General features: G+C 39.9%; 1 protein-coding gene across 1 annotated transcript in view; it reads right to left on the bottom strand.

The window, feature by feature from the left end:
- LOC126184610 (constitutive coactivator of peroxisome proliferator-activated receptor gamma-like) overlaps positions 1-19432 on the bottom strand; it is a 521164-nt gene that overhangs the window by 456944 nt on the left and 44788 nt on the right. Inside the window, exon 3 of the mRNA XM_049927063.1 lies at positions 13928-14294. Within this exon, the coding sequence (XP_049783020.1) occupies positions 13928-14294 (367 nt within the window). The remainder of the gene's footprint in view (positions 1-13927; positions 14295-19432) is intronic.

The raw sequence follows: 19432 nt of genomic DNA, 5'->3' as shown, positions 1-19432 counted from the left end.
CATATTGAACAGATGACGTCACAGTGTCACACATGCGTGGAGAACCAATCCGCTCCACCACAGACATTCTCAGCTTGACTCATTGCCATGGCAACAAATGTACATTGACTTTGCAAGAAAATTTTGGAACAATCGTTAGCTCACAGTGGTAGACTCTTCCAGCAAGTTTCCACTTGCGGTGCCTATGAATTCAACCACGTCATGTAGCACCATTCAAGCGTTGTCCTCCATATTTTGCACTGAAGGTTTGCCAGATGTACTTGTGTCAGGCAACAGGTCACAGTTCACAGTTCACTTTACGTGACTTTGAACAGTTTTGTGAACACAACAGCATTCGTCATCTAAGAAGTGCTCAGTTTCACCCGCAGTCCAACAGAGAAGGGGAACTCTTCTTACGCGCTTTCAAACAACAGATGTCCAAGCTTCTCACCGCCCACACATGGGAACAGGTGCTGTAAGTCTTTCTTGTCTCCTACCGCTCCTACCCACGAGACGGACCATCACCGGGGCAACTTCTGCACGGCTGCCGCCTTCAGATGCTGCTACACTTGCTACACCCATTGCAGCATCCGGCGCCGTCAATGGTCCACAAGTATTGTTTTCTGCTGTGCGATTTTGTTCTTTTCAGGGTTTATGGCAACCTTGGGCACTGGGAAAGAGGCGTTATCCAGGAACGCATTGGTTCTTATATGTATTTGATTGCAAGTCCCGATGGTTTGCAGCGCCACCACCAGAACCAAATTCGAGCATGTCATTTGCCCCATGATTCTGCTGCTTGTCTTACCTCAGATTCATGATTTCATAGGACTGCGCAGCCTTCACAGCCATCCGCTGGTGCCACCATAGCACTCCAGGAGAAGCGGATGGACGATGCACCCCTCCTCCCCCACCCCCGCACCCCCACCAATCCATCCCGCCGATCCCATGGACCTGGTCCTGTCACCACCTTCTCGGTCACCATCATTGCCCCAGGACATGTCCTCAGGTCTGGACATATGCCCTGGCAGCAGTTTTTTGCAGGATGTTCCTGTTGCCTCACAAGCCAGTTGGTGGGGTATGCTCGGGAGTACACCATCCTCCACAGCTACAGCTCCTGGCTCATCTTTACATCCAGCACCCTGTCAACCTCCCTGTTGTCATTTGCAGCCTCACAACATGACAACGGTGAGGCATTTCCGGGGAGGAGAAGGGGCGGGGGGGGGGGGGGGGGGGGGATGTACTGGCGTAAGCTGTCGCCAGCACACCAGGTGACAGAGAGATACAGAGGTTGCGAGAAGATCAATAGAGGCCAAAGACAGAGTTGCAAGAAATGCGCCACAAATGCCCTCTTGGCTCCTAGTATTCAGATCGCCGCCACGGACCAGAGGCCTCAATCACAGTCAATTCCAGTCTGTCATGCAGTGAGTCACCAAGACATAAGTCATAGCCCAGTCACTTGCAGTTGCAGACAGTCACAAGCAGCACATAGCAACATGAGTAGTGTACACAGTGAACTTGTACTTCACCAGCAGTGAGGCTAATATGGTCTATTACAAAGAGCTTGTACCACAACACCTGGACTATCTTGAGTTAAGTAATTTTCTGTTCTGATAAATAAAGAACCCAGTTAATACATGCATGCTGTTGTGTTATAGAAAGAGGATACCAGCCATCAACACACATCCTCTCCTTACTTCCCGTGGTACAAGCCTACAGTGACAAAAGACAACACAAAATAAGCACCCTTATAGCCCAACGCTCCTGGGACTAAATACACACAAGTGTTTTTAGTACCCCATTCCTCTGCGAAGGATGGTGGCAGCTAATATTGAATATTGAGGAAACACTGAGTAGGAACTGTCTTTTGCCCGCCCAATAAAACACAAGCATTATTGGGAAGTGTCAAAGATGATCTCGGTTTGCGGAAGGCCGGCATATACCAGATTCCCTGTGAGTGTGGGAAGACTTTCATTGGACAGACAGAGCGCACAATCGAAGATCATTGCCGATAACATCAGAGGCACACTCGACTTATGTGCCCCAACAAGTCGGCAATCACAGAGCACTGTTTGTCCGAAAATCAAGAAATGGACTGCCAACATACCAGGGTCTTGGCACAGACATCTAAATACTGGGACAGCATCGTTAGAGAGGCTATCGAAATTCGTAGCAGGGACAAACTCATCAACAGAGATTGCGGCTATAACCTCAGCAAGGCATGGGAACCAGCACTGAGTCTAATTAAAAAGAGGCTAGCAAAGAAAACAAACGAGTGTCCAGGGCGGACGAGGCAGTTACACTGATGCCACCACAGACACCGACGCCAACCTCTCAGCAACAGCTGATGCGCAGCTGCAGACTGCAGACCACGGAGAGAATGCCTCGCGGGGGAAGGGGATTTAGCACAGCCACCTGGCCTCAGGAGCTCAGTTCGTCAGTGCAACTGATAATGGCGACATGTCTGATCATCGAAATATTGTGCCCGTTGGACACTATGGACCGGCAGTACACCCGTGGACTGTTCAAGCTCTTATAACTACTGATTACACCTTTATTCAGAGTACTTGATACAGAACTGAAATAATTCATAATAATTGCTAAAGTTCTTCATCACATTAATGTTTTTATCACTCCTGTGCCTACTTACAAAAAGGAAATAGAACAATGAGAAGTCTGTCAAGGTAAATTTATTTCTGCCAGCCTGGAGACAGCAGAACTACAAATGGGTCACTACAGGTCATCAATCTGTAGCATCACATACAGTTTAATCATTATATGCTTTTCACCCCTTCTCCTTAAGGAATATAGGTGAAAATATGAGTCAAACAGTTCCATCGCCACTGTGTGATGTCACAAAGAGTACCAGATTGTACAAGTGCACAGCTCTGTGACATCAAAACAGCAAAATGATTGCCATGTTATGTCACAGTGATGTGTTGGCAAATGTGCCAACACCTTGTAGATAGAGGAGGCCGAAATGCACGCTATAATCTAACGCAGACGGGCGTGAGGTCTGAAACAGGATACGTTATGAATGCTATAAAGAAAAGTACGTAGCTGCGGTTATACATAACTTTAATCCATCATTTGTATACAGCATTCTTGATGATACAAGTGAGACTCTCTATAGAAATGGTTAATGGCGCCTTGCTAGGTCGTAGCCATGGACTTAGCTGAAGGCATTCTAACTATCTCTCGGCAAATGAGAGAAAGGCTTCGTCAGTGTAGTCGCTAGCAAAGTCGTCGTACAACTGGGCCGAGTGCTAGTACGTCTCTCTAGACCTGCCATGTGGTGGCGCTTGGTCTGCAATTACTGACAGTGGCGACACGCGGGTCCGACATGTACTAATGGACCGCGGCCGATTTAAAGCTACCACCTAGCAAGTGTGGTGTCTGGCGGTGACACCACACACAGAACCTTTAGCCATAAGCTGTGCCCTGTACTCTACATGTCGGCAAGCCATCTGTGCAGGGAAGCACATGCATGTCTAAAGCTAACTTTTCAAACATCGAAAGCTGAATTTTTCTTGCCAAGTTTGTAGGTTGCATTGTACTTTAACAATGAAATATTAAAACAGGAAACTGAGAGTTAAACCCACTCACCATATGAATAGTTACACATTCGTGGAATAACTTCAACAAAACCAATTTTGGGAGTTACAGTGGTCACCCAAGTAATTTGGTTGAGTCCTCGCATAGCAAGCAAATATTTGAGTATCTTTCAGAGGAACAAATAGGTGTATTGGAGACCTCTCACACAACTTAACTGTGTTGTGTGACTGGAAACTTAGGATATTAATGCCAGTAACCTTGAATAAACAGAATTATTCCTGCCCTGTTCAGCTACTGATTGCCAGCAGATTTGGCCGTCCTATCTGTCATCATAGCCGAGGCGATTAACAGAGATTCATGTTTTAGCAGGCACTGCTACACCATGCATTTTCATGAAAGTTGTCACTACATGAGAGAGAGAGACAATGCAATACATTACAGTATAGTCAGATCTTGCTGGGCAGATTGATGTCTGACACATACTTTAGTCCAAGCAATGATTTCTAATGGAAATGCAGCATGACGTGAATGACACTTGTTACTGACATAATGTTTCACCCAATTGAGACAAAATGTGTCATTCATTAATAGCTGTATTTGAAATGGGAGAGGCTGAACTTGAGAACTTATGTAACTGTAATTATATGTGCTTTACATGCAGAATTAAAAGAAATCCATGCATTCTATATATCAATACTGATCTTGCTACTACGTAAATAAATAACAGACCACTAAATGCAACCGAGCGAGGTGGCACAGTGGTTAGCACACTGGACTCGCATTCGGGAGGACGACAGTTCAATCCCGCATCCGGCCATCCTGATTTAGGTTTTCTGTGATTTCCCTAAATCGCTCCAGGCAAATGCCGGGATGGTTCCTTTGAAAGGGCACAGCCGACTTCCTTCCTCGGCCTTCCCTAATCCAATGAGACCGATGACCTCACTGTTTGGTCTCTTCCCCCAAACAATCCAATCCACTAAATGCATTTGCTTATGTGATATTCACTGCTAGCTGCCTCCACTGCAGAAGCAACACTCTAGCCACAGGGAAGACACCCAAGCTGCTGAGTCTTCCATAATATTGCTGATAAGCACAGAACAGCAGACCAGCTGTACTGTGTGTAGCCTCATTGCAGTCCTCAACAGCGTACATAATGCACTTAAAAACTTTTGAATAAAAATGACATTTTATCTCTCTACATTTAAAAACCACAATAACATCATATTGATTGGCAACTGCATAAAGTGCTGTGTGCACAACGACCATATACATGAAATTAGAGAGAAGGTCAGCGTTGGCTGTTATTGTGAACCAAGGAATGCCTTTGTTTCCTCACTACTCCAGCTGAATCACTTATTTATGAGGGTTGATATGAACTTCAGCTATTATGCTCTGATACTTTGTACTTCATGAAACTAACATCTTGTGACAAACAGTTTATTTCATTGCTCTCTGGTAACTGAAACCTTCTTTTCGCTGATGACAACAGTTGCATCGATGACATCATCAGTCAGTATCTAGACTCTATTCACTTTCTGTCACTGCAAGGTAACTACATACAAGCATTGTTGTTGGGTGACAGTTTACTTACATGGAATACGTCTGCATAATGTAAGAACCATTTCAACTTTGTAGTAATTAGGGTATTGGTGCATTTTAGGTACATGGTTGTCTTGCCAACACCACTATTTTACAAAACCAACCAGTATTACCATGTTTGCCAAAAAACTTGTAATAACTACACCCCCTTAATCACGAGAGGCTGCATTGTATTTGTACTGTTTATTAATGCTATGAGTGCCACAACCTTTCAGAATCGACCCTTATCATCAGGCATAATGTTTGAATGCTTAGACAATTTATTGTATATTCCGCATCAAGTGTCCTAGTTGCCAATCTAAATCTAGTGGTTTTAAAGGAGGAAGAAACAGCTTTGCAACAAATTACTAACTACTTAATCTTTTATGAATCAACACTACGCAGCCTAGGCCATAACGAAACCTTCTGTGCCCTATGGTATATTAAACAGACACTTACTGCAACATAGGAACAATTAAGAAGCTTTGCAGATGACACTCTGTCATGCAGAATGAGTCTAGTTTAATAGAGGTGGCACCGTAATGAACACCATATTCAGTACCTTTCACCAGACTGATGCTGGTCATTGGGACAACACTTTACACCAAGCCACATCTCTTTCCAACAAAAATCACAAGATTCTCGTATGTCAACAGGTCCATCTTGATCACATTGAAAATAATTTTTTATCCTCCACCCAACAAATCCATTACATAGCCTCTGAACTACAACAAAAATAAGAAGAACTTAAAAATTCAGTACAGTATGACTTAGTCATTGTAAACTAAGACTTAATGAATATAACATCTTCTTTAGAAATGACCATAACTCCACAAATCTTACTATAAAACACATGCGCTTCAACTGCATATCAATACGCTACATACTATTATTCAATTAGGCCTACAACAAAAACTCAGTTTCAATTTACTACCCGAAAAGATGTTTTTGCGCACTGTTACTAATATCTCATTCCACTTGATACCACCCATGCAAATGATGTACCCCATTTGGGAATCCACTTTATCTCACTATTATTCAGCTGCTCAAGTACATTTGTTGCAGTCCACTAGCATGCTGCATGCACAGATATTATTACCAATTACCTGTGCCAACTGTGAATTTGAGTGTTACCAATTACATCTGTTCGCAGTGCCTGGCCTACGATTCAGAAACATATACTTTGGCAAACTAGTGACACACTAATACTCAGTAAAGACCATCAACTGCATGCCATCATGCATTTTTATGTACACATAACAACTACTACATGTGTCCTAAAATGTCACTCGACACTGGTTGAGGAACTGTGAACTTGTATTATTCCTAGAGGAAACCCCTACTTCTTCTTGCCCTCTTATTGTTCTGACAGTGTACTAACCCTGGTTTGCCCTTTTAGCAACAGCTTACTGCATTTTGTACACCAGGCCACTACTGTATTTTCGATTTGTTATCAACTCACTGCAATTTCCCAGATTTTTTAGTTCGCTTTAGTTGGCAGTGGTCTTTTGTTCAATATTTCTTTGTGTTAAGCTCTCAACACATTTAGTTTATATCCATAACATTAGTCTTACACCTTTGCTGCCATTCCTAACTGAAGTGCGAGTCCCCTTGCCACAACTATATAATTCTCTGACATTATCCAACACATCTTATGTCACCTCTTAGAATCCATCAATAAACATCTACCCAAGGAGCATGGACAAATTTCTCTTGACTGTGCTACTGCACACCCTGCTGAATGGCACATTCAAAATTATTACAGATGAGTAGCTATTCTGAGTGATACACCTGCACCATTAGCTCTACTCGTCATTGACTTTATTGTATTGATTTCATATAAATATGGCTACAGTAAATCACATGAGCCAGCACCGCAGATTGTACCAGATCCCCAACCAGCTGGTGAATATCAGGGTTAAAAATGTTATTTTATAGGCATGGCCCTCCTTTAGGTTAAGATATGAATTCTATTTTTAGTAATTAGTCCAGTTCTACTGCATGTCTAATCAGACCAGATTTGTAAACGGAAAACCTACCTTTATTTGTTAACTTTAGACATCAAGTGTTTACTAATTATTATGTATTCTGTAAAGCTTCTTTAATCCAGTTCTTTTGTAATCACACTTTTAATGGCAAATTGTTGTATTCCTAATGACAGTCATTATTACTTTTCTGCCCTCCTTTTATAAATCGTAAATTACTCGAACCCCTACTATGCGACTCCCGCCCATGAGTGTTGCAGTCACCAGTAGCCAACCCACTTGCTGCATGTCAGCCTTGACACTAGGATCTTATCATGGTGCCCATGTAGCCATGGGCTCGCTCAGCTATAGCGCTGCTGACTGCCACTAGCATGCTCACAATGATGCCTAATTGACAACAGGCCACTGCACCAACTCCAACAACTTCGCTTATTTCAGAAGTAACTTTTTAAACAAAATTGTTAAGCAAGACACTTCAAGAACTAATACTTGTCAACATGAAACTTTGTACCCCATGTGCCTAGTATGTTTTTAACATTTGGTTCACATTCTCCATTAGGATAAGTGCCCCTTTCTTAAAACATTAAATGTCCACCAACTTCCAAGTAGCCATTTCAACAGTTACATATTTCTTGATTATCAGACTCGACGTATATCAATTAATGACCTGTAACTGCTTCTCATAGAAGGGGGAGGGAACTGTGCAGTCCAAAGTAGTGTTAAGGGTAAAAAAGAGCATTATTTTCTTTTTCAAATTTTGCAATTTTTTTATTTTATTTATTTATTTATGTATTTATTTATTTTTTGCGACTACCACTGTGCCTCAGTGGCATGATGGAGGTTACAAAAGCAGCTCCACAGCACCATGGATGGATCCCATGCTCAGTTCTGCTCAGCTAGGAACACTTTTGGGGATGCCGAGCAAGTAATACTTTCAAAGGTTCAAAGCAAATGAATGAGAGAGCAGGGATTGGCCTTGTGGGGTGTGCAGGTTGGCTGGCGAGACAGTGGCCACAGAAGAGGATAGCTCTCTTGTCTACCAGCCCTCCTACCATACCGTGGTTCACTCCATGGTCATAGCAGACAACAGACCAAATTTACCCCATAGAATTGAGAAGGAGAATAAATCTCCATTTTTTGGCAACTCTTTTTCATTCTATATGCTAGAGCGAACAGGATCAGTCCTGGATGCTCACTTACACTCCTTAACCTATCCTGACACATATATTAGTAAACAGAAAGAACTTTTCAATATGAAGTATGGAATTTTGTTTTGTCTTCATAAATGATAGGCACTGTCTGCTCTGAATTGTGGGGATGAACATAATCTTCTCGATTAGAGGGGTTTTATGAAGAGGTTATCACTATTTGTCACTGCAGCATGAATAAATCTCTGTCATCTGCAACATTGCATTGTATTTGGATGTTGATTATCTTCCTAGTGCACTTTATTACAGTAGTATCAGTTCTTATGTAGTCCTGCAGTTTAATAAAATAAGCCTTGCTGAAGACACAGTAGTTGTACCACACTGTTATTAAGAAGCTGGTTTTAAAATAGATGATGTAGTTCATGTATTCCAGGTAGTAGTAGTAGTAGTAGTAGTAGTAGTAGTAGTAGCAGCTTTATTCATCCGTAGATCTCTTTTTACAAGGACATAGCACATGTCAAAGTATTTACAAATTTAGATCAATTTAAAATAAGCTAATTTGTATATACATATATTTACAGACTTCTAGTTAGATACAATCATTAGATTTACTTCTGGTGTACAATACTTCTTTACAAATAACTTATTAAATAATGTAATGCCACATTGTTCACTCATATCTCACTATCAGTCACTGCACACATTATACACACATAGTTTCATAACGCTTCACTCACTACACAGATAATGGTTTTCAGAAATTACTGCAACCAGTCGCCTGGTTGCAGTAATTTCTGAAAACCTTTTCACACCACAGTCGCAGTGTTCCACATCCACAATGGATAAAAGTCTTACACAGATAATGTGTCAGCACTCCAACCATCAACTGTGAGTTGGCAGTTGGCAGTTGATGGTTGGAGTGCTGACACATTATCTGCGTATCCAGTAATGCTGGCAACTGATGTGATGTATATAGCAATCATATCAACAACAGCCTGAAGATGACACACTGAAGCGTTGAAACTGGTTGCAACAAAATAAAACAAAATCATAAGGACGGCTGTAGGTGTTTTAATTTGTCACAATAGTAAACAGCCATCATCCCGGAGACTTCCTGCCAAAAGGATGGACATACCAAACTGTACAGAGAAGGGCTGCACAAACCACCTTATGTTTGTTTGACCCATGGGAAAATGTCAGAGATGTAAAAGAAAGTTAGCTGGGAGACACTAGATGACAGACGTAAACTGTCTTGAGAATGCCACGTTACAAAGTTTCGAGAACCATCTTTAAATTATAACTCTAGGAATATACTGTAATGACCCCTATGATGAGGGGCAACATAGTCACTAGGTGACCATGATCTCATGTTCTGACATTTTGTAAATACCACAAGTCCCTGATCACAAATATTTATTTATTCAATTACCAGTTTCAATCATTATGATCATCTTCAGACTGATCTGTCTTCATGAAGTTAACAGAGTAAGGATATAAATATACAGGGTGAAGAAAAAATGTTACACGGAAGATCAGCACGCAATTCCTCATCCAGATTCAGGACAAATGTTTATCTAGCAAAATCAGATTTTGTGCATTTTGAACATATGTATGAAAACAAGGTGCCGGCAGTACTGTCACATCATACAGGGCATCAAAATGTACAGAGGAATGTGTATCACCCGGCACTTCCCTTCCACCCTTTGTAGCTCATTAAGCAGACTGCTGGAACATGAAACCCTCATCCAACATGCAGCTATGCTTCGAATGTCAAGTTTCTTTTTTTATTGTTTAGACTTCCATTCCCTAGTTCTCATCATTTATAAGCAGAACATCATTCTGTCATGTGGCAATAGCCTATCACATAACAGTGGGCTGCATGTGTCTACTAACCACACAGTACACAACCATAACTTAGCCTATTAAGTTCATGTAGGACAGCTTCCTGATAGAGTACATAAAAAATGAATATGTCAGTATGTTTTGATGCTAGGCACACCCAATAACCAAGCTAAAACTGCTGCTTGTGCATATTCTGAACAATATCAATCACATGCACCATCCGGATAAGAATGTTTTCCATCAGCTGGAGCAACGCCTCCAGGAAGCTGGTAATCTTCGCCCACAAGTAATGGGCACAGGTCATCCAAGGACTAGACATACTCCATAAACAGGGGACATGATTCTTTAAACATTTCACCAAGCACATCGGCGAAGTACCTGTGATATTAGTATTGTATCCATCCTCAGCATCTGTAGTCGTTTGAAACGAAATAATAAGAAACCAACTGCATTAAAGAAATTTAATTTTTTTACCAGTTTTAGGCACTTGGTGCCCTTCTACAAAAGGTTATACCTATTGCACTATTTCTGAGTGTCAGTAATAAGATGCATACAGCAAAATGCCACAGCCGTGTGGTTCACAGTGGCAAAGTGTTTGCAAATGCAAAGTGGTCAGTTTGAACACTTTCTCTAAAATGCACGTTGCTCATACATGTACACTATGTGATCAAAAGTATCTGGACACTTGGCTGAAAATGACTTACAAGTTTGTGGCATCCTCCATCGGTAATGCTGGAATTCAATATGGTGTTCGCCCACCATTAACTTTGATGATAGCTTCCACTCTCGCAGGAAGGTGCTGGAAGGTTCCTTGAGGAATGGCAGCCCATTCTTCATGGAGTGCTGCACTGAGGAGAGGTATCGACATCAGTCGGTGAGGCCTGGCATGAAGCCAGTGTTCCAAAACATCCTAAAGGTGTTCGATAGGATTCAGGTCAGGACTCAGTGCAGGCCAGTCCATTACAGGGATGTTACTGTTGTGTAGCCACTCCACCACAGGCTGTGCATTATGAACAGTTACTCGATCATGTTGAAAGATGCAATTGCCATCTCCGAATTGCTCTTCAACAGTGGGAAGCAAGGAGGTGCTTAAAACATCAATGTAGGCCTCAGCTGTGACAGTGCCATGCAAAACAAAAAGGGCTGCAAGCCCCCTCCATGAAAAACATGACTGCACCATAACACCACTGCCTCCAAATTTTACTGTCAGCACTACATACGCTGGCAGATGACATTTACTGGGCATTCGCCATACCCACACCATGCCATTGGATCACCACATTGTGTACCACGATTCGTTACTCCACACAATGTTTTTCCACTATTCACTCATCCAATGTTTATGCTCCTTACACCAAGCGAGGTGTCGTTCGGCATTCACCGGCATGATGTGTGGCTTTATGAGCAGCCGCTCAACCATGAAATCCAAATTTTCTCACCTCCTACCTAACTGTCATAGTACTTGCAGTGGATCCTGATGCAGTTTGGAATTCCTGTGTGATGGTCTGGATAGATGTCTGCCTATTACACATTACGACCCTCTTCAACTGTCTGTAGTCTCTGTCAGTCAACAGACGAGGTCGGCTTGTATGTGTTTGTGCTGTATGTGTCCTTTCAGATTTCCACTTCACTATCACATTGGAAACAGTGGACCAGGGGATGTTTACGAGGGTGGAAATCACGCATGCAGATGTATGACACAAGTGACACCCAATCACCTGACCACGTTCAAAGTACATGAGTTCCGCATAGTGCTCCATTCTGCTCTCTCATGGTGTCAAATGACTATTGAGGTCGCTGATATGGAGTACCTGGCAGTAGGTGGCAGCACAATGCACCTAATATAAAAAACATATGTTTTTGGGGGTGTCTGGATACTTTTGATCTCATAGTGTATGTACCGGCTCTGTGAAGATAAGCCTAGACATCAAACAAATGTTACAGTGTTGCCAGAGCCTCATTTTTTAAATCGCATTTCTATTAAACCTAATGGGAGGACTGGGTTTTGCTGAATACACTTTTTTCTATAACTGGAATGAGGAATCACATGCCAGCCACCAAGTGCGGAATTTTTTCTTCACCCTATATAGCCATGAATGGCATTGTCACATAGAGTAAAATCATGATAAAATGGTACACACTAATGACCTGTGAAGTCAGGTTGTCACTATGTATCACTCCCATAGGTATCTTGAGGACAATATTAGATTAAGTAGAGCACACATACAGGCATTTAAACAGTCAATATTCCATATATGATTGGAATGGGAAAAAGCACTAATAACTGAGACAATGGGAAGTACCTTCTGTGATACACTTCACAGAGGTTTGCAGAGTATGGCTGTACATGTAGAGGTAAATGAATGCTGGGAAGTGTGCCTCCTAAGAACCCATTCATCTCACTAAAAAAAATCACTCACATTAAAGCCATGCAGGATGTTATATCTTTGTTGTAAAACAATGACACCAACATGAGAGTTCTTTCTAATATTGCCACGAGCTGTGGTGCATGTAGTGTGGTGCTGTGGTTAGCATAGCTGGCTGGCTGGGAGGCTGAGAGTCCTCAGTTTAAACCCAACCACCAGCAATTATTTGTTATTTAGTATATACCATTCATGGATTTCTGGAATGTTCAATGGCTGAACAAATACGAGCAATTTCTGGAACATTTAATATTTGTATAAATATCTGCACTCCCTGACCTGGAGTTCAGTTCTGTTCTGGCTGTATGTTGGTGTCAGTAATAAACATGCTTTCAGTTTGAGGTTACAAGTACATTCCACCTGTGCCTCCATGGTCACAGCTATTAATGTTTTAAGGCCTATCACAGTGATCAATGATTTAACACCTGGGAGTAATTTTGTGCTGAGAAATAATGCCATGAAACACATCTGATTTCATTTTCACAAACATATGTCATATTCAAACTCATATGCATATGATAAGTTTCAATTGTATATAGTTTAAATCATCTGATTTCTTTAAAACTCTCCATTCATAAAAAAGCACAATAAAGTAATCAACAGTGGTGGCTAAACTGAAATGCTCTACAAGAAGTGTAATTTAGCTGTAAGCTGGATATACTCACATTGGTAACACACAGTTTGGATGTTTTATTCTTCATAGCTTAAACAATAATCTTTCTGATCTTTTAAGAAAAGCAGTTATTACCTTTAAGGATATTTACAACAAAATACGAGGTTTATATTCTAATCTGCAGCTAGCTCACTCAGGTGTTTGTAGGCCATAAATTTGAGTATGGATTGCAAGATAGGGTATTTCCTGGCATTTGTCACATATGTAAAGGTTTTCCAGGGATTAAAGTCACCTTAAGAACCAGGATTTCCTGGAACCAATGAAGACTTATGCTTTGTATAACTGTACATAACCAAATGAGCTACTAAGCCTTGTATGTTAAAAATAAACAGTCCAATAGATTCAACAGACTGCAGTTCTTGGTCAGTAAGCTGTGCTTGAAAAAGTTCCAGATAATATGTCAAATAAAATAATAATGTTAATGCTTCATACTCACTAATTTTTATTCAAAAGACTAATACTGACTTATGTCCTCTTAAATTGTCAATAATGTTGACTATTCTCTGTGACACATAAATATGTTTTAATCGATTTATGTTCGTGCTTTGAATTTTCTTAATAATTAATGTTGGTGAGACAATGCAGGCAAATCACAGGAAACATATGACTCCAGCTGACACTGTTCAGAGCTCTGATTAAATGACCACTTGCATAATTTTATGTTAGTAAGCAAAATTAAATGATCAAAGTGAAATACAAATAATTTGTGCAGATTATAATTATAACTTTAATGTTTCTGTTTCTTACCTCACAGCCACAAAAGTGTTGAAAAATATATGTGGCATAATAATGAAGGCCTACAGGCTTCTTCATCCAGTTGGGAAGCAGATCAACCTGTGCATGATTACTATCCAACCAGTAAAAGAACTTTTTATCTGCCTCCTTATCTCTTCTTCTTCGTTCATTCAAAGTTTCTCTTTTTGCATTTAGTGCTGGACCATCAAAGAAGAAAACTAATTTTATATCTTGGTCTTCAAATAACTTCACAAATTTAATGCACTCCTCTTTAAACTCTTTATACTGTCCACCACATGTCCAGTTTAGCTGACCATATATTGTTTTAAGACATGATGGTCCATCAACAACAATCACTGGTTTTCTGCCAGTCTCAAGTCTGAAAGAAAACATTAATAGTATGAATATTAATTACATCAGCACACTAACAGTTTTGAATAAATGTAATTGTATCATTCTCGATGTATTAACTCTCAATCTCTGAAATCTATTCAAATTTAATAATGCCTAATATCATAAAAATTATGGTGAACAATTGATCTTGTGAACATTTTTTGAAACAATAAACACCATAATTACAAGCAATACATTGTATAGGTAGAGGTAGTGCATAACAAATAATGACCTTTCAGTAGATACTAGGATATATGCAAATAAAAACACACATCCCAATGACTTTAAAATCAATTATTCAATAAAAATTTTGGACCTGACTTATTCACGTCAAATACAGTAATTATTTTCTAGGAAAGTATATCTTTTCCCTCAGTAGAAGATTTTACAAGATCACTTTATACATGGTGAGATTACGATGATTCTGAGGGTGCACTGAAAAAGATAGAAATAACATTGGTGCTACAAGAGAGCCTTTGACACCGGCAGTACCACTGCTGAATGCAGTGTGTAGAACTTTCAGCTGTTGGACTAAATGCACACTGAGAGCTGGTCAGTTCATTTCTGTCTCTGTAGTATTGTCATCTACTTGGACTCAGTTGCGAGTATGACTGGACTAGACTCCAATTTGGCTTCTTCCTTTATTGATAATTCACTCTGGCTGGCTACGGGCTTGTGCGTGATTCTTGAGCAGATTTGTAATTTCCATGGTGCAGCCTCCTGTTAAGATTTTCACATTACATCTGTGCTAAATTGTCTCTGTTCAGCTTGTAGTTTATGTTTCTTAAATCTGCTGTGCAAACTAGAATACTGGCACAAGGTTTGTTATATGCTATAAAGTGCAAACTTTTGTCACAAAAGTTTGAGTGCAGAAGTGTTCTAGAAGAGCAAATGGACAAATAGGCATTGAAAAAGATATGGAAACACCGAAAACACAACACAACACATTATCATACATAATTCAATGTAGAAAACACACTGGCATTCGAAACAGCTTTCATTCGTCTCCTGTATGGTTTCCAAGGAGATCTTACACAATTCTTCGTGAAAGGTAGTGGCACATTCAGGTACTTATGATGACGAAGGTGGATAGAGATCACTCACCCTCCTCTCCATAGTAGACAAATGCTCATTAAATTGCAATCTGGTGACAGTGGTGGCCAGAGGAGATTCATCCCCATGCTCATAAAACCTGTCTTCAATTATGTGAGCTGTCATCTTGGGCACAGGATCACCACTGGGGAATAAACATTGTACCTTGGGATGGACCTGATCATTTATACTATCACATAATCCTTGGCAGTAATGCCACTGTGCACAGTAACCACAGGGCCCATGAAATATCAAGGTAAGGCTGCCCAAATCAAACACTGAACCCCAGCCATGTTTCACTCTCAGGACATAAAGTCAGCCAGAAGTTGGAAACAGAGTGAAACAAGACTCATCCAACCAAACGACTTTCTTCTATTGCTCCACAGTCCAGGTTTTATGGCTTCAGCACCATGTTTCCCTGTTACACAAATTTGCATCAGTGATGAGCAGTTTTGAAAATTCCAGCTCAGCCTGCAATTCCCTGCTTATTGAGTTCCCTTCATGTTGTTTTTGTACTGACAGGGTTTATGAGCCCAATACTCAGTTCTGCAGTGACTTTTGCAGCTGGTGTCCTCTTATTTTTCATCACAATCCCTTTTAATGACCATCTGCCACAATCACTCAACACACACTTTTGTCTGTGTTGTGAGTTCATAGATGATGTTTGTTCCACTTTCCCGGTATCCAGTATAAATCGCTGATATAGTACCTATTGAAACACCAAACACTTTGACCCCCTTGGTTATATAAGTGCCACCATATGCACACCAACAATTTGCCCACATTCAAATTCACTTAGCTCTGGCATAATACATTCATAATTACACAGAACAGTATTCTGAGCATGGCTGACACCTGCATTGTATTAAGGACACTGCACATGTGCTGTTTGTGGTCAATACAACAATGCAGCCTGCAGCCTTGGCTAGAATCTACATTTATGTTCAAGCATCTACCAAAAAAGAGTGCCGACAATTTGGAAGAATGGAAGAAAGTATCCACCAAACGGAATGCATTAGGCGCAAAAATGCCACTGACAGTAAATGATACGAGGTTTGAGAATGTAAACAAATTTAATATACTCTATTCTAGTAAAAGTATTCCAGTGAATGACTCAGAACTGAAGCTGAATTTGAATGTTATAGTGACCTTGGCAAACGTTCCAAAATGTGTGAATTCGAATCTTAAAGTGACCTTGGATAACGTTCCAAAAAATGTAAATTGTCGTAAAAAAGTTACGTTTGATTTGGCAAAGTCTGAACTACCAGCAGCAAGAAGTGACATTTATGCTGAGAATAAAACAGAGCGTGTTCATATTTTTGCCGACAGTCATGGAAGAGGTATGGCCGAAATTGTAAAAAACAGTTTTAGTAGTGCTAATGTTTGTGGAATCATGAAACCAGGTGTGAAAATTCAGGAAGTCGTAGCAGGCTGTGATCCTGAAAGAGTAAAAAAACGATTACATGATTATAATAGGTGGTTAAAACAATGTAGCCTGCAATGAAGGTTTTGATGTTACACGATCACTCAAGGAGAAATTAACGGCTCTTCAGCATTCTATGGTATTTGTTGTGAATATTCCAAAGAGACACGACTTAATCCCACAATCCTGTGTAAATGAAGCTGTTATTCAAATGAACTCTAAATTAGTGAAGACTTGCAAACAATTTAGCAATACTTGTGTTGTAGATACGAGTAATTTTCAAAGAGAGTTTTTTACCAGACATGGTATGCACCTTAACAGGTCAGGTAAACAAGCATTAGGTACTCTTTTACATGCAGCAATCATGGAAGAAATCAACAAAATATCTCCCCACTCGGAGCCTATTCCTCTTAAATGGCTCCAGCAATCACATCAGACTACTTTTCAAGTTCAGAATTTCAGCGAAGCAGTTAACAATGAGCCTATTGTTTCTAACCCCACAAGTACTTTTTTAGGCGAAAGCAACCGTTCTCAGCAAATACGAAAGCTATGACAATTTTTCACCATAATGTAGGATGACTTACAAACAAAGTTAACGAAATTTCTGTTCTTTTAGATGACCTACAAGAGGTAAAGGATGCTGATGTTCTATGCTTTAGTGAACACCACATGAGAGATGTTGAAATGTTACAGCTCAGTGGTTACTGTCTAGCTGCACATTACTGTAGATCTATCATGAAGAATGGTGGAGTAGTATATACTTAAAAAATAACATATCATATACCACTTTAGATTTAAAGAGTCACTGTATTGAAAAAGATATTGAAATATGTGGTGTAGAAATAACTATAAGTGACCGTACGGTTGTAGTGTTAGCACTATACAGAGCTCCCTCAGGGAACACTAATGTGTTCCTGAGGCAGTTAGATTCTGTCTTATCCCAAGTGTACTCAGCATCTAAGGATCTAAAAATTACAGGTGATTTCAATGTAGATTTCCTAAATGAAAGCAATGCTAAAGCAGAATTAGAACATCTAGTTGATTCTTATAATCTGATGACAGTAGTAAATTTTAAAGTAGAGTTACCCAGAACTGCCAAAGTCTGATTGACAATATATTTATAGATAAGTCAAGAGTCAACAAGATCAGTGTATGTCCAATTCTTGGCCTTTCTGACCATGGAGGTCAGTTGCTTACTTTCACTGACATCAATCTATGCAACAGTTCTGAGAATTCTTGGAAATCTTTTGAAATAATAAATGATGAAACCATCAAAAATTTCAACAACAGCCTGCAAAAGATAGATTGGAGTCCAGTTTTCAATGAAGCAGATGTGAACAAAAAATATAATACATTTCTAAATGAATTTATGTCTATTTTTGAAGCCACTTTTCCTAAAAAAAAAAAAAAATAATTAGAAACAGTCATGTAAGCACTATCAATAAGTCATGGATCACTGCACGGATAAAAACATCCTGCAGAACAAAGAGAATGCTATATAATTCCCTCAGAACTTGTAATGATCCAAAAAAAAAAAAAAAAAATGTCAGCACTACAAACTTTACTGCAGCATCCTAAAGAATGTAATAAATAAGTAAAAAAGTATGTGCATTAAGTCTGAAATTGATAAGTCTGACAACAAAATAAAAACAACTTGGAATGTAATAAAGTGGCAAAAAAAAAAAAAAAAAAAAAAAAAAAAAAAAAAAAAAAAAAAAAAAAAAACAGGGAACTTAAACAAGGTACCAATATTGTAAAGAAACCTGAAACGGCTGCAGAAATCTTCAACAGGCACTTTTTGTCAGCAGGAGAGAAGACAGGCTGTAAAGGTTCTGTGGATGAGTCATTGGCTCTTCTACAGAAAGCTATCAGCAATAGACCCCCACAGGTATCCTTATCTCATGTTACAGTAAAAGATATTGAACGAATTATTACTTCATTAAAAAATAAAAAGTCTGTAGGTGTGGACAATATTTCCTGTAAAATATTGAAATGTTGCTATAAATATGTAAGTCCAGTCTTATGCAACATATTGAACACATCACTGCAAGAAGGAATTGTCCCTGACAGGATAAAACTGGCTGTAGTGATACCACTCTTTAAAAAAGGTGAGAAAGACAATTTTACAAATTATCGCCCAATCTCCCTTTTAACTATCTTTCCAAAAATTCTTGAAAAACTGATGCACAGGTTGACTGTCAAATATCTCAGCTTCCACAATATCCTAAACAAAAGTCAGTTTGGTTTTTGTGTGGGTCCTTGTGCAGAACAAGCAATATTCTCTTTCACCAATCACGTTCTGGAAGCCATGAACAAAAAAAGTCTCCAGTAGGTGTTTTTGTGAGCTCTCTAAAGCCTTTGATTGTGTAAACCATCTATTTCTTTTGAAAAAAGCGGAATATTATGGTTTGGGTGGTACTGTTGGTTCATGGTTCCAGTCATACCTAAAGGACTGAAAGCAGACTGCAATGCTGAATGGCACATCCGGAGAACCTGCCTCATCTGTGTGGGGCACAGTAAGTTGTGGTGTGTCACAATGCTCTGTTTTGGGTCCACTGCTGTTTCTCATCTTCATTAATGATCTCCCACTTTGTTCCGATACAAAGAGT

The sequence above is a fragment of the Schistocerca cancellata genome, chromosome 4 (assembly GCF_023864275.1).
Source record: "Schistocerca cancellata isolate TAMUIC-IGC-003103 chromosome 4, iqSchCanc2.1, whole genome shotgun sequence".
Lineage (NCBI taxonomy): Eukaryota > Metazoa > Arthropoda > Insecta > Orthoptera > Acrididae > Schistocerca > Schistocerca cancellata.
This window is presented reverse-complemented; position numbering and strand designations above follow the sequence as displayed.